Raw genomic sequence first — 23,969 nt, forward strand, 5'->3', positions numbered from 1 at the left:
AGAGCAGCAAATTTTGTCTACATTTAGCAAAACACTACCTGACATTACTGGGTCCAATCTGTTAAGGGATTTACAGAAAGGGATGAATAATTTGAACCCTCTTGGACATGTGTCTGCCCTAATTGGAACTGTTCTCGTGAATACTTTATTCATAATACTTTTATGCTGTGTTATTATTTTAGTCTTCCAGTGCTGGCGAAGAAGGCAACAACTAAAAAAGGATAGACAACGCGTTCTCGCCGCCTTACAGTTTGCTACAGCTTCTCAGAAAAAAGGGGGAGATGTGGGAGCCTGACAGTGACCACAAGAAAGCGTGGTTAGGGACGCGGGGATGTGCCTGCACACGGGGCTCCCTGCCTGGGCAAAGCATGCCTGCAAACAGGGTGCTCTGCCAGGAGGCCTGCACACAATATCCAAGTTTAATGGTCCGCTCGCAAACGAGGGAACATGCCCTCCTTGGAAGTAAGGAGGAGGCTGGAATTGTGAGCAGGCCTCTTAGTAATAAACATGTGGTCACTTCCTCCCTTTGCTCCCGCTGTCCTTGAAAGGTGTTTGGCTACTTGCCCTTAATTGGTAAAGGAATGCATCTTGTAGATTTCAGTTTGTATCCAGTTACTGGGGTATAAAATAAGCCGCAAGAGGGGCGTGCGTAGAATTGTTCCTCCGGCCGGAGTTGTGTCTGTGTCTGTCTTTTGTGTGTGTCTTGTCCTCTGTGTCATTTCATCCGCAACACACAAGGATAACAAAGGGCAATTTGCATAATAAATATTCCTATTCTTTTTTTCTAGTACAATAATTGAATAGCAACCATCAGTGAAGTGGGACAAAAGAGAGCTATTATCATAAATGTTAGTGTGATCTTTCAAGGAGATGTGATTACCTTCTACCCAGACTCCACTTCTGCTTTTCATTAGCCGAATGTCAAGTGCCTTTGTTGCATCCAAGTGTTACCTAGTTGGCCATATTCCACATAAAGAGCAAAGAACAGGTTTTTTTCTCAGCTGAATTTGTGAGAAACATGGCTCTTTCCCGAAAAAAACTTCTTATGGAAAGAAACGGACAGAAGATATGCCTTAGAAGGTCCCGATCTAACAAAATGGCAAAAGATGTCAAAACACTATTAACCTTTAAAATAAAACTGCCAGTTGCTTTACCAGCAAAAACAGGTTTACTCAGGAATAGTAGAGCAAGCTACAACAAAACTGAAAAGGAACACTCCTTTAGTAGAGCAAAAAAGGAAGTTGAGAGGGCTATTGAAAACAAAAAGTCAATTGGAGTAACCTGAGAATTGAAGTATAGTGGCTTTTCACTGGCTGAGTTGTGACTGTCTCCCACTAGCTGGGCTCTTGTTGGGGGAGGGAACTTTTCTTCCTTCTTCAGGGATAGTAAAGTAGCAGCTGAAGTGAGACTGACCTTGTTGAATCACTATATTGTACATCTGAAACTGCTATACCACTGTATGTTAACTATACTGGAATTAAAGTTTAAAAATAAAATTAAAGGGGCGCCTGGGTGGCTTAGTCGGTTAAGCGTCCGACTTTCGCTTAGGTCATGATCTCGCAGTTCGTGGGTTCGAGCCCCGCGTCGGGCTCTGTGCTGACTGCCAGCTCAGAGCCTGGAGCCTGTTTCAGAGTCTGTATCTCCTTCTCTCTCTGACCCTCCCCTGCTCACGCTGTCTCTCTCTCTCCTAGAAATAAATAAAAAAAATATTCAAAAAAAATAAAATTAAATTAAAAATACTTACATCTTTTAAAATAAGTAAGTAAAGTAGTGCTGACTAGGGTGTACCCCTCTTCCCATTGGATGTGCAATCAATGACGCGTAGGCAGGCACGAGAGCTCCCCTGTTGGCCTCCCAACTCCATCTTAAACAAGACTTCCTTTGGGGCACCTGGGTGGCTCAGTCGGTTAAGTGGCCAACTTGGGCTCAGAAAATGAGCTCAGTGGTTCTTTTTTTATTTTTTTTAAATATTTTTTTATTTATTTCTAGGAGAGAGAGAGAGAGAGAGAGACAGCGTGAGCAGGGGAGGGTCAGAGAGAGAAGGAGATACAGACTCTGAAATTGGCTCCAGGCTCCGAGCTGGCAGTCAGCACAGAGCCCGACGCGGGGCTCGAACCCACCAACCGCGAGATCATGACCTAAGCGAAAGTCGGACGCTTAACCGACTAAGCCACCCACTCGCCCCGGTGGTTCTTAAGTTCGAGCCCAGCATCAGACTCTGCAGTGCTAGCTCAGAGCCTACAGCCTGCTTCAGGTTCTGTGCCTCCCTCTCTCTCTGCCCCTCTCCCACTAACACTGTCTCTCTCAAAAATAAATAAAGGTTTAAAAATGTTTAAGGTTTCCTTTTATTGATTTTCACACTACTTATAACATATCAATGTAACTGAGTTAACATCATCTTTCCTCAGGTAAAGGTATATATTCTTTAATGCCAAAAAAACTTTCACACTCCTAATATCCTCTGCTAATCATTTTCCTCCATTCTTCTTTTAATATAATATAAGACATAACAGAAAAGGTAAGTTTATCTTAGACTACTTAGACTATTTGTGGTTCAGGAATGAGGAACGTATATATACACACACATATATATATTCATATTCATTCAGTAAATTTTGTGAGCCATTTATTTTAATCAGTGGCATCAGGATTAATTTGGAGGAATCAGTAAATCCAATATTGAACACAGTTTTTCATTGAGAAGCATCTATCCTTCAATTTATTTATGTTAATTAAGGTATTTATAAACCAAATCTGGAGATCTTAAAGAAGCAAAGTTCTTATTTTGCTCCAGAGGGAGTGACGGTGTGCACTCCCATCCCTTTTCTCTACCGTACCAACGGGAGAGTGGCAGTGGCTTTCCCAGCTCTGTATAAGGACAGAACACATTTCTCTGTGGATTACAACACACTGGCTCTGAGATATGGAGGAGACTTATTTGTTATGCCAGAAGATCCCCAGATGGAAAGATTCCAGGGACAGTAAGAGATCCTTATGAAGTTCCTGCGTGCATTCAAACTTTAATAACTAAAAGTATGGGTTGCCATAGAAATGATATAATAAATTAATTTAAAAACAATTTCTTAAAATTCAGAACAACTAGACTACACAATGACAGCAAAAGAAATACTGCCTAACAGTATTATGTACTATTATTTGTATACCTGGATATCATTTCATTTACTTCTCACAACAGCCCTGCAAAGTAGGTAGTGTTTCTATACTTCACAGATGAGAATATTGAGGTTAAGAAACTAGCCTAAGTTCACCAAATAATGTGAGCAAACCCTAGATCAACTTGACTCCAAGTCTTCTTTCTCTTATGCAACCAATTTCAATTGTATGACAAAAAGTAAAAACAACCAAAAAAATCAGAGATTGGGAAATCTGTGTTCCAAAGTTAGAGAAGCTAAAATTCTGTTAATTGTTTAATAAAATACATGTTATGATATTCAATTTATAGACTGCGTATTGTGCTATAAAGGCTTTAATGTTTTCAAGTTAAAATACTCTGAAGAAATACCAAAGGAATCTTCTGAAGGTCTTAGAGAATATTATTTAGTTTTGTGGTTTATTCTCCTTTATTCTCCTCTCCCTACTCTTCTTCCTGCCTTACTTTTTGAATTCTCCAATTCTGTATAGCTTTTGCATAATATTACTGAGATGATCTTTTGGAAATTACTTTTAATTGCTATTCTCAAAGTAGTTCTCTTACTGGGAGACAAAACTGATGAACAGTGAAGAGCATTTTCCATTGTTTCCAAGGTAGGCACACCCACTTATGCATTCTATCCACAGTAACTCTACCCCATTCATTATTGGTACTAGAATTATTTAAGTTTTCTAGCCCTTGCTCTAATAAAAATATATTAAAGTTTCCTAAGTCAGCATCTAAGGGGACAGGACTTAAGTTTCAGAGGGAAATCGTGATACATTCACATGCAATAATGAAACTTTTTACAGAAAATAGTCACTAACCTCTGGTAGTTTCTTAAAAAAGTAAATAATTTGTATATTTAACCTTCACAGAAAAATCTTTAACCTAACAGTAAACAACAGAATATCTCTTTCTGGTAGTCAAAGAAAATGAGACTTATTAAACATTAATGAATTATGTGGTAAAATTCCTAATAATTGTTCTTTCTTTTTAATTAGCTTATAAAAAGAAAAGTTTATGTATTACCTCAACTTATCTAGGCCCTAGTGCATATTAGTAAATAGCAACATGAACATAATTAGCTGCTTAACAGAATTTCAAAAGTAAACATGACTAAAAAGAAACTATAAATTTTTGCCGTTCTTTATAATTGTATTTACTTAAGTAATTAGGGGTTGTCTTTGAAAATATTACTCTGTTTATTATTCATTGAATCTGCTACCCAATGAGTACTGGTGAGGCAACTTCCCTCCAGAAAAAAACAAGAATCAATAATAACAAGACTCTGGGAGGAAAATAATTAATGTTAAAAATGTGACATTGACTTAGTTATTTCATTAGCAAATTTTAAATTTCTTCTATACCTGTGTTTACTCACCCACAAGTCCTAAAAGAATGTAGCCAGTAATGAATAGTATGAAGATCATGCAGCACAGAACATCTGTACAACTCCTAAAGACAAAAAGGAATAAAGAATTAAAAGGAGTTCAACGTGACATCTTATTTAGTGAACAAATATAGGAAAGGGGAAAATGATCATTGTGAGATGCCATTTTATATCTAGTAATTCTGAAAGGTATATCAGACGTGTTTCTGTAATCAAAGACTTCATTAGCAATGGAGTGGTCATCGTTCCGTGATTAAAGAAGCTTCCCCATAATTCTTCACGTTTATTCTCTCTTGGTTCTTTATTTGTAAGATATTTTTAGAGACTGGAGTATAGCAATATCAAGCAAATATTTTTATTTGAAATTATAATGTATATGATTTTCTTCATCATGCTTCCTCAACACATGACATAGTAAAAAACAAAAATAGCCATTTTCCATTTCTCCCTTTCTCTATTATCTTTCTATATACATATTTAAAGTGTGCCATTTATTATTTTTTTTTAATGTTTTATTTATTTCTAGGAGAGAGAGAGAGAGAGACAGCGTGAGCAAGGGAGGGTCAGAGAGAGAGGGAGTCACAGACTGAAACAGGCTCCAGGCTCTGAGCTGGCAGTCAGCACAGAGCCCGACGCGGGGCCCGAACCCACGAACCGCGAGATCATGACCTAAGCGAAAGTCGGACGCTTAACCGACTAAGCCACCCAGGCGCCCCTAAAGCGTGCCATTTATTAAGGATCGACTACACAAACTTTCTATGGAGAGTAGGGTTGCAACTACACTAGCAATAATGTATATAATGCATTAAAAATGAAATGGCTCAAACTGTAATTGTACTAGCTATTCTATAAATTATATACTGTCAAAATAGGTTTAAAGAAAATCCAGCTTGATAGAGACTCAGCAATTTGCTAAGGATCATAAATCAAGTTAAGAGCCAGTAGAGATACTCAAGGCTTTCAACTAAAGTATTTCCTAGTCCTAATATTAGATTTGTTCAGCTTATAACTAGTCTGGAAATCCAAAAACTATATCTTGAAAATGTAAAACAATATACTTATTCTCTATTTGAAACTTAATGAAAAATTTATTAGTAAAGAAAAAGGATAAAAACTATTTGAGAGGATCAAAAGTTGCACGTGAGATTTTTCATAGCAAAAATTTCTTGCTCTAGAGGGCATGTGGATATATGCTAATATTTAGCACAGGCAGGTGGAAGTTACACCCTCTTTTTTGTGATAGTAGTAGTAATAATAATGAATAAGAATTGTGCAGTTAAAGACACAATAATACCTTACACTGATATAGCCTTACTACACCCTTTACTGCTTTCACATACATTGTGAGTTTCTTAAGAATACCTTCAGGTTTTTAGGTGAGTTGACTTATTTAAGGTTCATGACAGAGAGGTAGAGAGAGGGTAAGGTAGACCAAATATCTAGGTCTCCAATGACTAACACTTTTCATTTAGTAATTATTTTAATATTATTTCAATTTTCTGTAAAGCCTCAAGTTAGCCATATCTAAAATTTCTCACATATTCCTATTACCACAATAGGAAACAAATCTTTCATGGAAAAAGTTAATCATGCTCAATCCAGAAACAAACTGTCATTTGTTTAAATCCAAATTCAGTCCAGGAATTTTACATTTCATTTTGATCTAAGAATTATGAGAATAATAATAAAAAGGGAAGAAACAGGTGCTCTAGCTTCCTTTGTTTGACAATCACTGAAAAGCAAAAACCTGCTTGGGGGTGAGGTGAGTATCTGGTTCACATGCATTCTGACATATCCTGTTCAAAGTCAGGCTTTCATCCTGTCAGAGTGGTTGTTAACTTGAGAGCAGTTGTTAAATTAGTGTGATATCTAATAAGAAATGCCTGCAGGTAAGGAACTAAAAGAGGGAAAATCAGAGCACTGGTTGCCTTAATTAGAAATCTTGGAGTTGTCAAAGCCCTTGTGTTTAATAATAACTACCAAGAAGAGGAAGAGTGGGGGTGACCAGAAGCATCAGCCAAATTGGCCACCATTTTGTAATTATAAATCTATGTTTAGTATCTATATACTCACATTATATATAATATGTACTGTAATGCTTATTTATAATAAACTAACATTACATAGTGTTATAATGTTACATATTTCTAATGCTATATCACAAGCACAAGGAGGGGTAAACATGCTAGAAAGATGAATGAAGGAAAACTACCAATCTCAAAGGACAAGGCACAAAGAAAGAAGCAGAACCCAAAAGGAAATTTTTTAAGACTAGAACACATATTTATCAGGTACTGGCACTGACGAATAGGCATTCATTGGAGTTTTGGTCCCATTTAGATTTAGGTTTTACACTATGGTTTCTCTCTCTCTCTCTCTTTTGGTGCCAAGGATAGGCTACAGCAGCAGGGACTACTACAGGCCCACACAACCATCCCCCAGCAGTCTTTCACCACAGTGGTATAGCATTTCTCAGTAATTCAAACTTTCAGGTGTTGGGGATTATATCCTGAGACCAGGGAGGATAATATATTCAAGTCTGCTTTGCTTTTCTGGGACACGGCTTTAGAGAAATAGTAGACCATACACCCTGGCCAGACTGCTTAATTTTATATTAAAGACAAAAGAATGTTGAACAAACTGAAAACTATGAATAGAAAATTCAAAAACCTCAAAATGCTGGAGAGTTTTTCTAGATAAAACATTCCTATTTCTGAATGTGTTCCTGTAGTGATTTGATTCCTTTTTTCTGTTTTTGTTTGTTTTTCATGGACCAATCTATTTATTTAGGTCATCTCCTGCCTAAGCAAAGGGATGGAAGATCAGTATACTGGTTATCATTCAGTACAAGTAAGTAAGATGAGCTTAAGGTCCCATATACTTTCCTCATCAATGTACATAGTCATGGTCCAAACCAGTGCTGTGGTCGCCACTGGGTAGTGGTCCAGGTTCTCTTTATTCATCTCCATAGCCAGTCAGAAGTGGATTCATGTGAGCGTTATGGAATAGAGTATGATTAGCATCTCCCCACATAAAAGGCTTGGACCTGATGCAGAGAGAAGAGTAGGCAACAAAGAACTCTGCTCTCTTGTGTTCTCAAGGTGTGACTTCAGGAAGACGTTCAGCACTGTCACTCCCATGTCCTGGAGAGCTACAAAGTAGGTGAGGGCCTTCCATAGACCAGCTGATCCCTCCTCCCTGTGGTTGTGTGTACTTTCAGGAAACTACAATTACCTGCCATTTTTGCCCATTAATGCTTTTCTCCCTTTCTTCAGATCTACTCCCTCCAGGGGAAAAAAAAAAAAACCCTACTGTTTAGGAAACTATTGGGAGCACCTGGGTGGCTCAGGTCATTATCTCACTGTTGGGGAGATGGAGCTTCTCTTGGAGCTCTGTGCTCACAGTGAAGAGCCTGCTTGGGGTTCTCTCTCTCTCTGTCTCTCTCTCAAAATAAATAATAAACTGAAAAAAATAGAAAACTATTGGAAAATTGAATTTGGACAAACTATCAAATATAATTTGGGCACCATTTTGTGAGTCAAGTACATAGCAGAAGCTTAATTCAAATTTTGAGAAGCGTAGCATCTTAGTGTTCATTTCTTTTGATTTCAAGGCATCTGTCACAATCCTAACTGTTCTATAGGAAAGGAGTTTTTTTTTTCCAAGTATTTATTTAAATTCCAGTTAGTAAATGTACAGTGTAATATTAGTTTCACGTGTAGAATTTAGCTGCTCATCACAAGTGCCTTCCCTAATACTCAACACCCATTTAAACCATCCCTCCTACCCGCTTCCCCTCCAGTGACTTTCAGTTTGTTCTCCATAGTTGAGAGTCTGTCTTCTGGTTTACCTCTCTCTTTTCCCCACTATATTCATCTGTTCTGTCTCTTCCACTTATGAGTGAAATCATAAGTATGTTTTTCTCTGCCTTATTTAGCTTAGCATAATAATCTTTAGCTCCATCACATCCATGCAAATGGTAAGATTTCATTATTTTTATGGCTGAGTAATATTCCATTATGTACACACACACACACACACACACACACACACACACACCATATCTTTTTTATCCATTCATCAGTCAGTTGGCATTTGGGCTCTTTCCATAGTTTGGCTATTGTTGATGCTGCTGCTATAAACATCAAGTTGCATGTATTTCTTCAAATCAGTAGTTTTTAATCCTTTGGGTAAATAACCTACTAGTGCAATTGCTGGGTCATAGAGTAGTTCTATTTTTAACTTTTTGAGGAACCTCCATACTATTTTCCAGAGTGGCTGTATCAGTTTTGCATTCTCACCAACAGCGTAAGAGGGTTTCCCTTTCTCCACAGCCTCGCCAACACCTGCTGTTTCCTATGTTGTTAATTTTAGCCATTCTGACAGGTGTGAGGAGATAGCTCACTATAGTTTTGATTTGCATTTCTCTGACGATAAATGATGTTGCACATCTTTTCACGTGTCTGTTAGCCATCTGGATCTCTTCTTTGGAAAAATGTCTATTTATGTCTGCCCATTTTTTAACTGGATTATTTCTTTGGGGAGGGTGTTGAGTTTGAGAAGTTCTTTATAGATTTTAGATACTAATCCTTTATCAGATATGTCCTTTGCAAATATCTTCTCCCATTCCAAAAGTTGCCTTTCAATTGTTTGATGTTTCCTTCACTGTGCAGAAGATTTTTATCTTGATTAAGTCCAAATAGCTCATTTTTTGTTTCCTTTGTATCCAGTGACATGTATAGTAAGAAGTTGCTGTGGCCAAGGTCAAAGAGGTTGCTGCCTGTGTTCTTCTCTAGGATTTTGATGGTTTCCTGTCTCACCTTTAGGTCTTTCATCCATTTTGAGTTTATTTTTGTGTATAGTGTAAGAAACTGGTCCAATTTCATTCTTCTGCATGCTGCTCTCCAATTCTCCCAGCACCATTTACTAAAAAAACTATCTTTTTCCCATTGATATCCTTTCCTGCTTCATCAAAGCTTTGTTGGTCAAATGGTTGTGGGTCCATTTCTAGGTTTTCTATTCTCTTCCATTGATCTATGTGCCTGTATTTGTGCCAGTACCATACTGTCTTGATCAATACAGCTTCGTAACATAACTTGAAGTCCAGAATCATGATGCCTCCAGCTTTGTTCTTCTTTTTAAGGATTGCTTTGGCTATTTGGGGTATTTTTGTGGTTCCATAAAAATTTTAGGATTTTTTGTTTTAGCTGGGTGAAAAATGCTGTTAGTATTTTGATAGGGATTGCATTAAATGTATGAATAGCTTTCGGTAGTATAGACATTTAAACATTTGTTCCTCCAATCCATGAGCATGAAATGTTTTCCCATCTCTTTCTGTCCTCCTCACTTTCTTTCATAAACGTTTTATAGTTTTCAGAGTACAAATCTTTTACCTTTATAGTTAGGTTTATTCCTAGGTATCTTGTGGGTTGGGGTGTAATTCTAACTGGGACTGACTCCTTGGTTTCTCTTTCTGCTGCTTCATTATTGGTCTATAGAAGTGCAACAGATTTCTGAGTGTTGATTTATATCCTGCAACTTTACTGAATTAATGTATCAGTTCTACGAATTTTTTTGGTGGAGTCTTTTGGGTTTTCTGTATAGAATACCATGTCATCTGCAAATAGTGAGAGTTTGACTTCTTCCTTGCTACTTTGAATGCCTTTTATTTCTTTCTGTTGTCTGATTGCTGAGGCTAGAACTTCCAGTACTATGCTAAATAACCGTGCTGAGAGTGGACATCCCTATCTTTTTTCTTGACCATAGAGGAAAATCTCTCAGTTTTCCCCCACTGAGGATATGGGTATTTTATATGTGGCTGTTATGATGAGGTATGTTCCCTTTATCCCTACTTTGTTGGGTTTTTTTTTTTAATCATGAATGGATTTTGTACTTTGTGAAATGCTTTTTCTGCATCTATTTAGAGGATCAAGTGGTTCTTATTCTTTCATTAATGTTGTGTATCACGTTGGTTGATTTGAGAATATTGAACCACTCTTACAACCCAGGAGTAAATCCCACTTTGTGGTGAGTGATTCTTTAAATGTACTGTTGGATTCCATTTGCTAGTATCTTGTTGAGAATTTTTGCATTCATCTTCATCAGGGATAATGGCCTGTAGTTCTCCCTTTTAGTGGGGTCTTTGTCCAGGGTATTGCTGGTCTTACAGAATGAGTTTGAAAGTTTTCTTTCAATTTCTGTTTTTTTAGAATAGTTCGAGAAGAATACACATTAATTCTTTAAATGTTTGGTAGAATTCCTCTGGAAAGCCATCTGAGCCTGGATTTTTGTTTGTGGGGAGATTTTTGATTCTGATTCAATTTCTATGCTCATTATTGGTCTGTTCAAGTTTCTTATTTCTCCTTGTTTCATTTTTTGTAGTTTATATGTCTCTAGGAACTTATTCATTTTTTCCAGATTGTCTAATTTGGTGACTAATTTTTCATAATATTCTAATTGTATTTCTGTAGTGTTGGTTGTTATTTCTCCTCTCTCACTTGTGATTTTATTTATATGGGTCCTTTCTCTTTTCTTTTTGATTGTCTGGTTGGGGATTCCCTCCATTTTATTAATTTTTTTTAGAGAACCAGCTCCTGGTTTCATTGATTTACTCTACTCTTCTTTTAGTTTCTATGTCCTTTCTGGTCCTGAAACTTGAAGTCAACCGTTGGAAATGAGTAATTTTTAAAAAGCAAAGATTTAATTTGGGTAATTTTAAGCCTTTCACGGCAGCTATAGAAATAACTGGGTGATACCAGCTCACGGTTGAAAATTATTCTGAATCATATTTTAGCTAGAGGCCTCTCATAGCTGTACCTTTACCTCAGATGTATTCATTTTTACTTTCATAGAAAGCACGAAGAACCATTGTACTAAACTAAAATGAGTTGCATCCCACCAGGTCCCAGAACGAAGAAAGAAAGAATAGTGAAGGAGAAATATGCCCCAAGTCTCTCCCTCACCTTCTGTCCAAATCAAAGCCCAAACTTTTCAAAACAAGATGCTCACATTCACATTTATCAGAAAGCTATTCAAAACTCTATTCAGATTGAGCTGCCCTTGTGTAAAAGTATTTTTAAAAGTTAAACGATAGAAATACCATTTCTAACATACCTTTTTTTCCAAATTGCAATATGAAGAATACGATCCCAATTATTATGTATTTGCAATTTCCCCTTCCTTCCTATCTGGAACCCACAAATACACTGTGCCTATATTAATCTCAACTTAAATCCTGGGAGTTTCCTTTGACTTTCCCTTTCTAAGCTTATCTTTTATATTTAATTGACAAATTCTCCTGATTTCTTCTCTCTGATGTCTTTCACCTACCCCTTCTTTTCTATTCCTGCTTCCTGGATTCAGTCCAAATTCTCTTGTCCTGTCCTCAAACTACTGCCATAGTCTCTTAATTGGGCCCCTGCATATAGTCTCTGCTTGATCCAAATCATTCTGCACATCACTGATACTCACTGATATGTGATGTCATTTTATTGTTTAAAAAATGGCAGTGCCTCTCCACCATCTAGTAGTAATTTCCAAATGTCTTGGCCTTATGTTTAAGAACCTACAAGTTTAATCCTAGTTCAAGCCCAAACTATCTTTCTAGCTTTATCCACCACCATTCTTCTCCATGTGCTTCAACCACCTTGGGTTTTTTCATCCACTGAATACACCCATGCACTCTTCCTTGACTATACTCAGGGTGCTCTGCTAATAGCCCCTTTAGATTCCTCCTTTTGGAATAACCCATATGTCCCAATTTGCACGGAACAGTCAAGGTTTACACCTATTGTTACAACCATTATCAATGCTCCCTTTTACTCACAAAAGTGTCCTTGTGTGGATCTCCAACCTATCTACAAAATCCCTCACATCATAGGATTCTTTTCCTTTTTTAGGGTTGGACAATACTCCATGGTACATATATACCACATTTTAAAAAATTCATTTATTTGGCAATGGACATTTAAGTTTTGTACATATTAGTGATGGTAGATAATACTGCAGTGAACATGAAAGTGCAGATATGTTTGTGATCCTGATTTCAATCCTTTTTTTTTTAATTTTTAATGTTTTATTTATTTTTGAGAGAGAGAGAGAGAGAGAGAGAGCGAGCAGGGGAGGGTCAGAGAGAGATGAGATACAGAATCTGAAACAGGCTCCAGGCTCTGAGCTAGCTGTCAGCACAGAGCCCTACGCGGGGCTCAAACACACTAACTGTGAGATCATGACCTGGGCTGAAGTCAGATGCTTAACCAACTGAGCCACCAGGCGCCCCTCTGATTTTAATTCTTTTGGATAAACATGGATAAACTTGGAGGACATTGTTCTAGGTGAAATAAAGCAATCACAAAAGGACAAACACTGCATGATTCCACTTATATGAGATCTAAAGGAGTCAAATCATAGAAACAAACTAGAACAGTGGTTACCAGCAGTTGGGGGGGAGGCAGATAAGGACCTGCTGTTCAATGGGTATAAATTTGAATTACACAAGATGATAAGATATAAGATATAAGAGATCTGTGGCACAACACTGTGCATATATTTAACAATACTGTATTGAGCACTTAATATGAAATCTACCCTTTTAACAAATTTTTAATTTGTTTGTTTAATTTAAGTGTTTTTACTATAAAAAATTACAGCATGTAAAACATAATGTTTGGGCAAAATATACAGGAATGCATTTGTTTAGTGTCATATATTATTTGAATTTAAAATTTTGCTAGGAATAAGCTTAATATGATATCAAACAAGTGAATATAAATGTAAAACATAATTAAATGTAAAACTTTTTAAATAAAATTCCATCCTTCAATTCAGTTCAAATATCACCTCCTTCATGAAGTTTCAACTAGAAGAGTTCCCTCTAATCTTTGTAGACTTATAGAAATTTTGTTGTACATCCTCAAGGCAACTATCTGCCATTTATTATAACCTAGACCAGGGGCTTAGACTAAGCTAAATTTGGTCTACTGCCTGTTTTGTAAAGCTTGTGAATGAAGAATGGTTTTTATATTTTTTAATGGCTAAAAAAAATTGTGACATACAAATTATACAAACTTCAAATTTCAGTGTCCATAAATAAAGATTTTTAGGAAAGAGCCATATTCCTTATATATATGTATATATATAATCTATGGCTAGTTTTGTGCTACAATGGCTGAATTGAGTAGTTGCAGTAGAAACCATCTGGCCTGCAAAACCTAAAAGATTTACTACCTGGACCTTTATGAAAACCTTGCAGACCTTTGGCCTAGACCATAAAGTCCTCTGTGGCAGCATTTGGTACAGAGCCTTGCATGTTACAGAAATACAATCACATAAATGATCAGTAAGACATGCGTCTTACTGCTGACAGACTAATGTATCATAAGCAGCCTCTTATGATATTAAAAGTGCTGTGCTGTCTTTCAAATTTCAGAGTTTTGGGGAGGAGGATCCCTATATAATAATATGTTGCTAGGGATTCAAATTTTTTGGTCAAGCTTAAGCATATGACCTTAAGCATATGACCCTACTGGGACATTACTGTCTCCAGTAAAATAAATCAACATCACCCTGTCTCTCTGTCTCTGTCCCTCTTTCTCTCTCCTCCCTCTGCCTTCCTCCTCTGCCACACACAACCCCATAAAATTAAATTAGGAGGTAAGAATAGAGTTTTGTTTGTTAAATGCCTATTTCAGTTCCACACCAGCTTTTAATCTCCAACAACTGTCATTCTGCTTTCTTTTCAGGGACAGTTTTCCACATTCATTCAGAAACTGATTCATTTACTGGTTTTCTTTCTTTGTAGCAGATGAAATTCCAATGATATCAGCCATTCTGAAAGGTCATTAATATCAAGCATTAGAGCGAGAATGAAAATCCTAAAAGTCATTATTCTCTGACAGATCATCCATTTATGTTGAATGAGTCAGTTTAGGGGCTGTCCACTGCCTGTAATTCCAGTCGGATGACCACCTGCTACTCTTAAGTTCTTGGTGTCACCTGGATACATCTGTCTACGACAAGGCTGCGTTTATAATTCCCAATTTAGAAGCCCTGCTCCTCTGTGGTTCTGATGGTACCTGCACAATGCCGGGAAAGTCATCTGTTACCTCTGAGTCTTACTGCAGGAAATCAAAGGATTGCTTCACCTCCATGAGGCCTTATTAAAGGACAATGCACTTTGGGGCCACCCTCCAAACTTCACTGAGATACAGTTGGGAAACTTCAGAGTGTAGCATGAATTGGACACATCATCTGAACTGATGATAACAAGTCAGCAAACTCAAAATTTGGGCTATTCAGGGTAACATTTTATGTGAGTTAAAAATGTTTTCCTCTATTCCTACTCTTCACTGTTAGTGGAGATTTCCGTAATTTTGTGAGAGACACATTCTTTAAGAGCTTATTTTTAAGGGGTTAATTAGTTCTTTTCCACATGCTCCCAGTTTCTCTTCTCCCTTCCAGACACGTTGTTTAAAAATTTTATATTGCTCTGTTCCCACAGGTTTAGGTTATGTCATGTTCTCTCTCTCTCTCTCTCTCTCTCTCTCTCGGTGTGAGTGTGTGTGTGTGTGCGTGCGCGTACCTGTGTGCACACATACGCATGTGTGTGAAACTTGAGATTTCAGAAATAAGTTATATTTACCATTCCTACAAGGATAATAAGGTTAAAAGAGTATCTTGAAGAATTACACTATTACTGGAATCAGGAAGCTATAAATGAGTTTTTAATGACAAGAAAGTGTTCTTTTTCAGGTGCTCAAACTTAATGCAAGTTTTTCAAGTCTCAAAAAAAATTAAGGAAATTTTACATCTACCTTAGAAGATAATTCTGGCATCCAGTCATTGAGAGGAGAGTTAATATTCTGAGATTATTATTTTTTAACATATTTTAAACTTGCTGGAATAAAATATACCAAATAACTTGATATCTTAAGAAATTATAGGATGATGTTGATAATATCTTTTAAATTTATTAGATGATATTTAGATCTCAAAAGCTTCTCTACCCTCAATGGATAATCTTTTCTTCTATCCAGTTTGCGTGTCAGTTTCCACTGCGTTGAGAGAGTACCTTTAACTGGCTGTGACTTATATTTTCTAAGGGGAAATAAAACCTCATTTTTTTTAATATAGAGAAGTTTAAGTGATATCTATATAAATGTCTCTTGTTTAAAATGGGATAAGGTCAGACATAATTGGTTTTACTATGTTATTCATCATCTTTCTAAAGCTTGCATAATATTTAAGAATCTGTCAGTAGGTGGAAACCACTCAACAAATTGCTAGTAAAGTGAGAGCCAGATGACACTTATTGCTCATATGGCACGTGGCATCATGGATAAAAGGCACAGAAGAGGTGCAAGGAGACCCAGCTTAGAACAGCCTTAGAACATTAATCCAAAGTTATCAACTAATTTAAAAGGTAATCCATATCAGTTTAGAATGCTCTTTAATCTTCTTGGAATAGGTTAGATTCCCTACTACATAGAAATTTAGAGTAGGTGCTCAAAATATCTGTTGAAACAATGAACTTCTGAAAATTTTCATAACTGGGATGGCTACTGAAATTCAGCTATTAAAATCTTCTTTAATCTTCATACCTTCTAATAATTATATTATAAACAGCTAATATTTTTAGTAATTGAGACTGTACATTAAATAGAGATTACTATCTGTCACCAAAACTTTTAAATAAAAAATTGCTTACTGCTGTTGGGAGCCTCAGAAAATTGCATGCCCTTTGAGCTAGTAATTTCTTTTTAGTAATTTATACTATGGAAATGTATATATATATATGAAGCAAGAATTTATTTTATAGGGATTTAAAACACTGCACTCTTTATAATGAAGATAGAAATAATTTTTAGAACAATTATATGAAAACACTTTCTTAATACATTCAATAAAGTAGATTATAGAACATGTTAGTATCGTTATAAGTTTTTATAAAATGTATATAAATGCTTAACAAGACAAAAGAATATACAAAAAATGTTAGTGACCATTATCTCTGGTTCTATTTTTCCTCTTTTGCTTTATCTGTTTTTTTCAAAGCTTCCACAATAAACACAAATTGCATTCGTAATAGAGACACATAGCCTACATTTTACAACTACAAATAGATTGTTGATTTATCTCATTATACTAATTTCTTTCTGATCCCCTCAAACTATGTTTAAAAATTGGTCTTCTGCTTTCACTTTTTTCTTCATCCTCGTTGATTAAATTCAAAACACACATCTTTTTATAGTCTTTAAACAAAAATTGCTACTAAATGTGTGTGTGTGTGTGTGTGTGTGTGTAGGGGGTGAGGGATTGTTTTCTGATCTTTCTTAATGCTCAAACATTCCTAACTGGGAATGGAATTGAAAATATGCATCCATAAATGCCTCATTAAAACATCTTACAAATCACAACTACATCAACCAGTGAACATAATAATCTCATGGGCTATATAAAATACAGACCCTAAGTTTTTGTTTGAAGCATGCCATAAAATGAAAACAGAGCTGGCCTTTAAACTTTCATTAATCAAGTCTTTATGAGTTGATGTTATGCCTATTTTTGTCATTTCCTCTGTATATTTAGCAAAGCTGAATAATAAAACCCCTCTGTTAATTATCTGAAGATAATATTTAGTCAGTGGTGATCTTAGACCTTTGTCTCTGCTTAGAATATTTATTACCTCCACACATACCCTTAACGGGGTGCCCTATAATCATCCTAGTGCTTTTAGAACATGAAATACAAATTTAGTTCGGAGATTAATTTAGCAATGCAATCATCTCAGTTGTAAAACATTTTTATACATATAATTGTGTGAGTGTCCGTTACATAAAGGAGTAAGTTTAAAATAATTTTAGGTAAGACTACACAAGGAACTGGAAATAGTAGTCTCCTCCAGAAGGTGAACTTTGTGTCTGGGAAGAAATAAGGGAGCCCTACTTCTCACATATATCCTTCTGTAACTTTTAAATTATGTATCAAACATAAGAAATAAGTAAATTTTAAAAAAAGTTATTGAAGTATAAATTTGGCATTATTTTAGAATAGAAATAACCTGAGAAATAATGTCAACTATTAACCATGAATTAATGGGGTGGGGGGGAAATAAACTTAATTTAATATAAATTAAACTATAAACTATACAGCTATAAAGTTGTTTGGAATATACCCTAACTGAAATTCTTTATTGGCATTACAGATCTACACACTCATCTTGATTGAAAGATTGAATTTTGGCCCTTAATGATTTAAACCACACACGTAGAAAACAAGGATTCTCCATCATAAAAATTTTTCACTTGTTTATTTTAGGAATTATTTCAATATTCAGAGGAAAACATGTCATGCAACATGACAAATTTGGTAGCTAAGGTAATATTGGACACTATACTAGCATGCTGTTGGTAAATATTTACTGGAAGGTGGGAGGTCTCTACCCAATTTAGGAAGAAAAGTGAACAGATTTGTGAAATGGCATAAGAAGAAATAGAGAGTTTTCATTACTTGTCCATAGAAGAGAAATATGGGCATTCAACATATGTCTATTGAATAAGTGAAAAGGGTTACCTGAACATTAGACATTAATACATTGTAGAAATTTTCAAAAATGTACAAACGTTCCATGTCCCTCTGTTCTCAAACTGTTCAGCAAAATGGGAAATTTCAACCATTTGTCTAGAGACTGAAGTTGTATACAAATTGCTTTCTTTTCTGTAAATATTTGCTAATACATTTTATTCTACAAGTTGTATATACTATAACAAAGCATTATTAGTAAAAACAGGTTCATAGTTACTAATTTTAAACAGGACTTAAACTTTTTAGGGCTTTTAAGTGAAAACTAAATGTTTCCTCAATGTTTATTGGTTTGAAGTTATTAAATACAGGCTCTGTGTAATCCAGTTTAAATCTGAATCTGTGTGTTAGTTAAGAGTGTGTTCAATTGCAAATACCAGAAAATTTATACTAGAAACAATAGCTTAACTCCAAGGAATTTATTTGTTCCATGCAACAAGAAATCCTACAATTGGTAGTCTTGAGCTGGTATAGTATGTCATTCACTGATGCCATTAGAGACCTGACTCATTTCATCTTTCTACCTCTTTGATCCTTAACTTATAGACATTCATTTTCATGCTGTACCTCATGTCACAAGTTAACTGATGCACTCAAGGTATCTAAATTTATTCTATAAAACTTTGCCTTTTTGAGTAAAAAAGAAGGTCCTTCCTGCTTCCCTTTATGCTCATTGGCCAGAACTGTATCTCATGGCCACCCCTTGCCTAGAAGGTGATAGGGAAAATTGACTGTTTAGCTTTTTAGCTTCTGTAATAAAGGAGGCAAAAGAAGATGGTTTGGAATGGATGTGCAGAGAGAAAAATTGTAGAATATGCCATAGCTACTAGTGAGATTTATTTAAACAACCATAAATATAAAAAGATTTCCCCATTCTAATAATCTGTAGTGAACCAAAATGGATTATGCCAAAGATTATGTGTTTTTCTCTGCAATTATTATTAAATATGAAACATATAAGATAAACATAGGAAAACTGGATAGTGTATCTTCTCTCAGGATTTAAGTCAAACTCAGATTAATTTCATAACAAAGTATATTCTAAAGCTGATATCAATAACATCAAAATAAAAATTGTTAGATCTTATCTCTGAATAGTTTTATATTTCATATTTTTAAATTAAATAATTCTTGGCATTCATGTTCACTGGAATGGGGCTTGAAATTTAAATCCAGCCCTAGTAAATATATACAAATGCAGTTGTCCTAAGCTGATTATCAAAATACAAAGCTTCTTTAAGTTAATATACGTCTTTTATTAACCATTGGACATAAAATTTGTCACATATTATGCCATTAAGTCTCTTATTTCAACAAGATATTCAGAGTAGCATCTTAATACTAAGTCTGAGAAGCATTAGGCAATCTTATATTTAATCTTATCCAAGAATGGTCTCAGTTTTCTTATAATGAAGTACTACAATGCATCATACATCATGGGTCTCAGTTCCTATTATTACCTCTTTCCTGGCATTCTGAATAATGTCATGGAGGACTCATATTTTCCAAGGCTTCCCTAAATATAAGTCCTTCCTCCTCAGGGTTTAACAAAACCTTCCTAGCAATTTTTTTTCAGTGGCTATTTGTAAGTGTCTATTACTTGCTACTATTATGAGACGTGTATATGCACGTGTGCATGTGGGTGTAAAAGAAAGAGAGGGGCAGGATGGAGATGAGAGAAACCAAGACTGTTAGGGGGTAGGAAATATAAAGCAGAAAAATACTATGACCCTACCCTTCAAATGCTCTATTTTTCATGATTTAAGAATAAAAGATTAATGCACCTAGAAGATTAACATTAGAAAATAAATAGAGTTTAAAATATAGAGATTAAACATAAGTACTATTGGTAGAAAGGATCTAGATGGTTAGGATGGAAAAAGCTCAGTGTGACTTAGAGTGTGTAAGACACATTAATTATAAGATGAGTTAAGATTTTGAATTAGGGAGATTCTGACTGGTGGAGAAAAGAGGTTTCTTTTAGGCAAAAGAGAAGTACAGGAACAAAGATGTGAAATTAAGGATGGCTGATGGGATTAAGTATACCATGTTGGCTGACATTCTTATTGGTAGAAATTATAAAAACAGACTACAATACATCATGGAATCAAAAAGGACTCATTCTTTTACTTATGCAATATTTACTTGATACGTATTCTGTGCAGTACATTCCATAAACACAAAGGTGAACCAGACAGACAAGATGTCTTTTCTCGTGGAGCGTACCATTTAATGTGGGAAATAGGCAATAGATAAGTAATTATCAACAAATTAATAATGATTGTATAATAAGTAATATAAAGAAAACAAATATGATAATTTGGAAGAAAATAATAAGGGTAGGATGCATGGGAAAGTGCTCTCTAAAGAGGAAGTGAGTGATGAAAATTCATATGAAGCCACAAAGACCTCAAATATCAAAAGCAATCTGGAGTAAAAAAGAACAAAGCTGGAATTATTACACTTCCTTATTTCAAAATATATTACAGACTATAGTAATCAAAACAATATGGTACTGACATAAACACAGACTCATAATATCAGTGGACCAGAACCAAGAGCCCAGAAATCACCCCCTACATATGTGGTCAACTAATATTTGACAAAGGAGTCAAGACTACTCAGTAGAGAAAGGACAGTTTCTTCAATAAATGGTGTTGGGAAAACTCGATGACCACATACAGAAAAATGAAATTGTACCCCTATTTTACAGCGCTCACAAATACTTGATTCAAAATGGATTAAAGACGAGGAGGCAAGATGGCCAATAAGTAGGGAGATCCGTACATTTCATTACCCTCATCTCTCAAACGGAGAAGGCCTGAAGCCATAGGAACCTTTACAGAATCCAGGAGTTTGGGTGGAAAAGGAAACAGAGTGCTGAGAAAACCTTAAAGTGTGAGTGAAAACTGGGGAAGAAAAAATGGGGCCGGGACCAGAGACACAGAGGGAAGGGGGAATCCCCCTTTGTGGGTAGCCACGGTGAGTTTGGGAGGGGGGGGGGGAAGAAAGAGTGGCTGAAACTGCTCAAGACACTGTCCCTGCCGCTGGAGAAGACAAAAACCTCCAATCGGGACACAGAGGGAACCGGTTTCCTGCTGTCCAGCTGACCCTAGGGGAGATGCACTGGTCCCAGGAGACCCCGGGAGAATCTGCTCCTCACTCGCCAGCTACACCTAGAAGGCACGCAAGCATCAGTTTCAAGCTGGATCCCCAGGGGGAAAGCGAGAGGCTTGAAAATGCTTTGAGGGACTCGCCTGCAAGTTTATATTTGGGGCAATATCAATGGAGTACAAGGACTAAGATATGGGCATATGGATCACGGCCCACCTTGGCTACGCCTCCGGCAAGGGAGATCACACCCAAGAGAGGCTACCTCAGGTAACAAGCCAAAGATTACATGGTGGAGATTTGCAAATACCACTAAAAGTAGGAAATAAAATAACTAATGTCTCAACAAGAGATACCAAGAGACACCATTCAAAGAACATTTTCTGAATGGACAGGCCCTGGACAGTCAAAGAGCCTTCTTTGGTACAGCAGCACTCGCAGGTACAGAGAGCATAACAAGCTTTTAAAACTAGCAAGAGATAGAAAGCTAACCAAAATGACAAAACAAAAGAACTCTCCTCCAAATAAATTCCAGCAAGAATTAACAGCTAAAGAACTGCTCAAAACAGATATAAGCAAAATAATTGAAAAAGAATTTAGAACAATAGTCCTAAAATTAATCACTGGGTTGAAAAAGGCAAGGAAGACTTTAGAGAAACTATTTCTACAAAGACTATGGAGCTTCAAAATAGTTGTGATGATTTAAAATATGCTATAAATGAGATGTATAATAAACTGGAGGCGTCCAATGCGCGGACTGAAGAGGCAGAAAGGAGAAAAAGTGATTTAGAAGACACAATTATAGAAAAAGAGGAAGCTGAGAAAAAGAGAGAGAAACTGATCCAGGAACACAAAAGGAGAGTTCGAGAGCTCAGTCATACAGTCAAACGGAATAATATCCATATCATAGGAATTCCAGAAGAGGAAGAGAGAGGGAAAGGCACTGAAGGAGTCCTTGAATATATTACATCAGAAACTTCCCCAATCTGGGGAAGGAAACAAACAATGAAATCCAAGAGGCATAGAGAGCTCCCCTCAGACGTAACTTAAATCAATCTTCTCCACGACATATCATAGTGAAACTGGCAAAATATAAGGACAAAAAGAGAATTCTGAAAGCAGCTAGGGAGAAAAGGGCCCAAACATACAAAGGAAAACCTATCAGAGTTGTGACATACCTATCTACTGAAACTTGGCAGGCCAGAAAGGAATGGCAGGAGATCTTCAATGTTGATAAACAACAACAACAACAAATATGCAGCCAAGAATCCTCTATCCAGCAAGCCTGTCATTCACAATAGAAGGAGAGATAAAAATCTTTCCAAAAAAACAAAACTTGAAAGAAATTATCACCACTAAACCAGCCCTACAAGAAATCCTGAGGGGGACTCTATGAGGGAAATGTTGCAAGGAACACAAGATACTAGAGACACCAACACAAGCATGAATCCTACAAACAACACAATGACTCTACACCCATATTTTTCAGTAATAACACTGAATGTAAATGGACTAAATGCCCCAATCAAAGGACATAGGGTAGCAGAATGGATAAAAAAACAAAATCCATCTAGCTGCTGTCTACAAGAAACTCATTTTACACTGGAGGACACCTTCAGATTGAAAGTAAGGGATGGAGAAATATCTATCATGCTACTGGAAGTCAAAAGAAAGCTGGAGTAGCTATACATATATCAAACAAACTGGACTTTAAAGTAAAGACAGTAACAAGGGATGAAGAAGGGTATTAAAGAATAAATACAGGGTCTATCCGTCAGGAAGAACTAACAATGATAATGTCTATGCACTGAATATGGAAGCACCTAAATATATAAAACAATCACAAATAGAAACAATCTTATGGATAAGAATGTGCTAACAGCAGAGGAATTTAATACTCCACTTACACCAATGGATAGATCAACTAGAAAGAAAATCACTAAAGAAACAATGGACTTGAATGACACATTGGACCAGATGGATCTGACAGATATATTTACAACTCAACATCCTGAGGCCATGGAATTCACTTTCTTCTCAAGTGCGCATGGCACATTCTCCAAGATAGATCACATACTGGGACATAAAGCAGCCCTCAATAAATATAAAAGAATTGAGATCATAGCATGCACACTTTCAGATCACAATGCTATGAAACTTGAAATCAACCACAGGAAGAAGTCTGGAAAAAGTCCAAATACATGAAGGTTAAAGAACACCCTACTAAACAATGAATGGGCCAATCAGGCAATTAGAGATGAAATTAAAAAATATATGGAAACAAATGAAAATGAAAATACACCAATCCAAACTCTATGAGATGCGGCAAAGGCAGTCCTAAGAGGAAAGTACATTGCACTCCAGGCCTATTTCAAGAAATTAGAAAAAGCGCAAGTGCAAAATCTAACAGTGCACCTAAGCAACTAGAGAGAGAGCAACAAGAGCAGTCCAAACCCAGTAGGAGAAGAGAAATAATAAAAACCAGGGCTGAAATAAACAATACAGAATCCAAAAAAAACAGTTGAACAGATCAATGAAACTAAGAGTTGGTTTTTTGAAAAAATAAACAAAATTGACAAACCTCTAGCCAGGCTTCTCAAAAAGAAAAGAGACAGCACTCAAATAGACAAAATCATGAATGAAAATAGACTGATTATTACAACCAACCCCTCAGAAAGACAAGCAATTATCAGGGAATACTATGAAAATTATATGCCAACAATTTCGACAACTTAG

At 36.1% G+C, this 23,969-nt stretch overlaps 1 protein-coding gene across 3 annotated transcripts in view; it reads right to left on the reverse strand.

Moving 5' to 3' along the window:
- SLC44A5 (solute carrier family 44 member 5) overlaps positions 1-23,969 on the reverse strand; it is a 424,123-nt gene that overhangs the window by 121,238 nt on the left and 278,916 nt on the right. For all 3 annotated transcript variants that reach the window (XM_039219401.1, XM_039219403.1, XM_039219402.1), the window contains exon 6: positions 4,536-4,609. In XM_039219401.1, the coding sequence (XP_039075332.1) occupies positions 4,536-4,609 (74 nt within the window). The remainder of the gene's footprint in view (positions 1-4,535; positions 4,610-23,969) is intronic.

The sequence above is a fragment of the Hyaena hyaena genome, unplaced genomic scaffold (genome assembly GCF_003009895.1).
Source record: "Hyaena hyaena isolate Hyena2069 unplaced genomic scaffold, ASM300989v1 scaffold_826, whole genome shotgun sequence".
Taxonomy (NCBI): domain Eukaryota; kingdom Metazoa; phylum Chordata; class Mammalia; order Carnivora; family Hyaenidae; genus Hyaena; species Hyaena hyaena.